The sequence below is a fragment of the Calidris pugnax genome, unplaced genomic scaffold (assembly GCF_001431845.1).
Source record: "Calidris pugnax isolate Ruff unplaced genomic scaffold, ASM143184v1 scaffold3297, whole genome shotgun sequence".
Lineage (NCBI taxonomy): Eukaryota > Metazoa > Chordata > Aves > Charadriiformes > Scolopacidae > Calidris > Calidris pugnax.
In genome coordinates, this window is record NW_015093063.1 from 1 (window position 1) to 4,013 (window position 4,013).

General features: G+C 59.4%; 2 gene segments (V, D, J or C); both read left to right on the plus strand.

Annotated features, from left to right (window-relative positions):
* Window positions 1–23: 23 nt before the first annotated feature.
* Window positions 24–422, plus strand: LOC106900646 (the record flags this gene model as incomplete). The annotated part of the segment is given in 1 exon segment: window positions 24–422. A coding segment is annotated over 1 exon segment (399 nt), but the record flags the coding sequence as incomplete, so codon positions are not given.
* A 511-nt stretch (window positions 423–933) lies between these two features.
* The window catches only part of LOC106900647, a gene marked incomplete at both ends in the record, with an annotated part of 3,720 nt that continues 640 nt past the window's right edge, over window positions 934–4,013 (plus strand). The window contains 1 exon segment of the V gene segment in view: window positions 934–991. Coding sequence covers window positions 934–991 — 58 coding nt within the window.

Sequence of the window (4,013 nt, forward strand, 5' to 3'; positions counted from 1 at the left end):
GTCTCCCCTTCTGGCCCCTCCCCAGGACCGTGAAGCTGACAGAGTCCGGAGGGGGCCTTCAGACACCCGGGGGGTCCCTCACCCTCTGCTGCAAGGGCTCCGGCTTCACCTTCAGCAGCTTCGAAATGTTCTGGATTCGACAGGCACCCGGGAAGGGTCTGGAGTTCGTCGCACAAATTAGCAGCAGTGGTAGTGACACAAACTACGCGCCGTCGGTGAAGGGTCGCTTCACCATCTCCAGGGACAACTCCCAGAGCACGGTCACGCTGCAGATGAACAGCCTCAAGGAGGACGACACGGCCACCTACTACTGCGCCAAAGGTTATAGTAGTGGTTGTGGTGGTCCTTATGCTGTTGGTGGCTCCATCCCCATCTCCGTGTCCCCACATCCCTGCAAAACGTCTCCAGGGAAAGGGTCGTGAAGCCTTGGAAGAGGCTGCCCAGGGACGTGGTGGAGCCGCCATCCCTGGGGGTATCCCAAAGGTGAGCAGACGTGGTGCTGAGGGACATGGGTCAGTGGTGGGTTTGGGCCCAGTTGGGTGGATGGTGGGACGGGAGGAGCTGAAAGGTGCCTTCAACCCGGATGGTTCTGATTCTGTGACCCAGGGCTGGGATGTGGGGACGCGGGGTCGGGGCCACCACCAGCATAAGGAGCACCACAACCACCACCATAAGCATCTTTGGCACAGTAGTAGGTGGCCGTGTCGTCCTCCTTGAGGCTGTTCATCTGCAGCGTGACCGTGCTCTGGGAGTTGTCCCTGGAGATGGTGAAGCGACCCTTCACCGACGGCGCGTAGTAGGTGTCACCATCGCTGTCAATACCCGCGACCCACTCCAGACCCTTCCCAGGTGCCTGTCGCACCCATTCCATGGGGAAGCTGCTGAAGGTGAAGACAGAGGCCTTGCATTAGAGGGTGAGGGACCCCCCGGGTATCTGGAGGATCAGACCCCTTCTCCATCCTCCTCCTCCTCCTCCTGGCCGCCCTCCCAGGTAGGACCCTCATCTTCCCTCCCCGCCCGCGGAGATGGAGGACGAGCCATGGGGGGACCTTGGGGGTGACTCAATTGTCTCCTTCCTCTCTCCCTCCCCAGGGCTGCGGGCGGCCGTGGAGCTGACGGAGTCCGGAGGGGGCCTCGTGACACCCGGGGGGTCCCTCACCCTCCGCTGCAAGGGCTCCGGCTTCACCTTCAGCAACTACGGCATGTACTGGGTGCGACAGGCACCTGGGAAGGGTCTGGAATACGTCGCGGGTATTAGCAGCAGTGGTAGTGGCACAGACTACGCGCCGTCGGTGAAGGGTCGCTTCACCATCTCCAAGGACAACTCCCAGAGCACGGTCACGCTGCAGATGAAGAACCTCAAGGAGGACGACACGGCCACCTACTACTGCACCAAAGGTTATAGTAGTGGTTGTGGTGGTGCTTGGCCTGGTGGTGGCTCCCACCCCGTCACCATGTCCCCACATCCCTGCCCTGGGTCCCCACATCTTCCTGAAGCCCTTCACCCAACCCAGGTCAATGTCCCGAGCTTTGACCCTTTCCCCCAATCTCTACTGGTTTTGCCCCAATCTCTACTGGTTTTGCCCCAAGTCTCAACCATTCCTACCAAATCTCACCAATTTCTGCCACAACTCAACCGACTTTTCCCCAATCTTGACTCTTTGCCCCAAGTGTTACCCTCGTCCCCCAAATTCAACCACTTTTCTGCCAAATCTTGACCATTTGCCCCAACCCTCAACCCTTTTTGGCTCAAATCTTGACTGTTTGCCAAAGTGTTGACCAATTTGGACCCAAATCTTTTGACTCTTTGCCCAACCCTTGACTGGCTTTGGCCCAAGTCTTGATGGTTCATAGCAAATCTTAATGGCTTTTGTCCCCAACCCCCCTTTGCTGTGAGTCCCAGACTCCGACTCAGAGCCCAGACCCTTCCTGTGCCCCGACTTACACCTTTGCCCCCACCACGGACCCCTCTCCTGAGCCCTGATGCTTTGTCCCATCTCACAGCTGGAGCATGACCCCAGACCCCACTTCCCAGCCCCGTCTCTCACCCCCAGCCCTGGATCCTGGACCTTCCTTTGGTTCCACCATCTCCATGACCACCTCCAGCCCCACGGGGCAGACAGAACCTCCCTATCATCCATGGGACCCATCACAGGCATGTGGGGACGCGGTGCCGGGGTGGGAGCCACCACAACAACCACCAGCAGCTTGTGGTGAGTGCCCAAATTCCTGCCCAGAGCCATGTCCTGCCCGGGCTCCGGCTTCACCATCAGCAGCTTCTTCATGCAATGGGTGCGACAGGCGCCCGGGAAGGGGCTGGAGTGGGTCGCGTATATTAACAGTGGTGGTAGCACCTGGTACGCGCCGTCGGTGAAGGGTCGCTTCACCATCTCCAGGGACAACTCCCAGAGCACGGTCACGCTGCAGATGAACAGCCTCAAGGAGGACGACACGGCCACCTACTACTGCGCCAAAGAACTTCCTGGTGGTGGATTTGGTGCTCCTTATGCTGCTGGTGGCCCCGACCCCATCACCGTGTCCCCACATCCCACCATCTCTCCCAATCCCTTCCCACACTGACCCGGGGCTTGTACCGAGTCTGGACCCTGGCACCAAGCACAAAACCCTGTATCGACCCCAAATTCTTTGCTTTTGACTCAAATCCCTGCCCTACACCCCCTCTGCCAGGGATCTGGTGTCACCTCCATCAGCCCCAGCACAGGCCGTGGCTGACAGACACCCAGGATCTGCCCAAGATCCTCGCCCCAAGTCTCGGCCTACCTGTCCTGAGCCCGACCTCCTTGCCCCACATCCCGAAATCCCAGCATCTTCCCCAAAACCTTTCCTTCCAGACAGAACCCCTGAGTTTGGGTTGAGGAGAGGGGTCTGGGGTGGGGGCCAAGGGGTGAGGAAGGTTAAGTCGGGGCACAGGAAGGGTCTGGGCTCAGAGTCGGGGTCTGGGACTCACAGCAAAGGGGGGTTGGGGACAAACGCAGCTGAGTTTGGCTGCAAACTGTCAGGATTTGGGCCAAAGCCAGTCAAGGTCTGGGCAAAGAGTCAAGGTTTTGGTCAAAATTGGTCCACACTTTCGCAAACAGTCAAGAATTGGGCCAAAAAGGGTTGAGGGTTGGGGCAAATGGTCAAGATTTGGCAGAAAAGTGGTTGAATTTGGGGGACGAGGTTAACACTTGGGGCAAAGAGTCAAGATTGGGGAAAAGTTGGTTGAGTTGTGGCAGAAATTGGTGAGATTTGGTAAGAATGGTTGAGACTTTGGGCAAAACCAGTTGAGATTGGGGTAAAGGGTCAAAGCTTGGGACATTGACCTGGGTTGGGTGAAGGGTTTGAGGAAGACGTGGGGACCCAGGGCAGGGATGTGGGGACACGGTGATGGGGTTGGGGCCACCACCAACCCAAGCATCACCATCAGCACTTTTGGCGCAGTAGTAGGTGGCCGTGTCGTCCTCCTTGAGGTCCTTTATCTGCAGCGTGACCGTGCTCTGGGAGTTGTCCCTGGAGATGGTGAAGCGACCCTTCACCGACGGCGCGTATTCTGTGCCACTACCATCCTTGCTAATTTGTGCGACGAACTCCAGACCCTTCCCAGGGGCCTGTCGCACCCATTCCATGCCGTAGTCGCTGAAGGTGAAGCCGGAGGCCTTGCAGCGGAGGGTGAGGGACCCCCCGGGTGTCACAAGGCCCCCTCCGGACTCCGTCAGCTCCACGGCCGCCCGCAGCCCTGGGGAGGGAGAGAGGAAGGAGACAATTGAGTCACCCCCAAGGTCCCCCCAAGTTCTGGTAGTGGTTGTGGTGGTGCTTGGCCTGGTGGTGGCTCCCACCCCGTCACCGTGTCCCCACATCCCTGCCCTGGGTCCCCACATCTTCCTGAAGCCCTTCCCCCCCTGCCAGGGACACCCCCCTCCCCGCCCGTGAAGATGGAGGACGAGCCATGGGGGGACCTTGGGGGGGACTCAATTGTCTCCTTCCTCTCTCCCTCCCCAGGGCCGCGGGCGGCC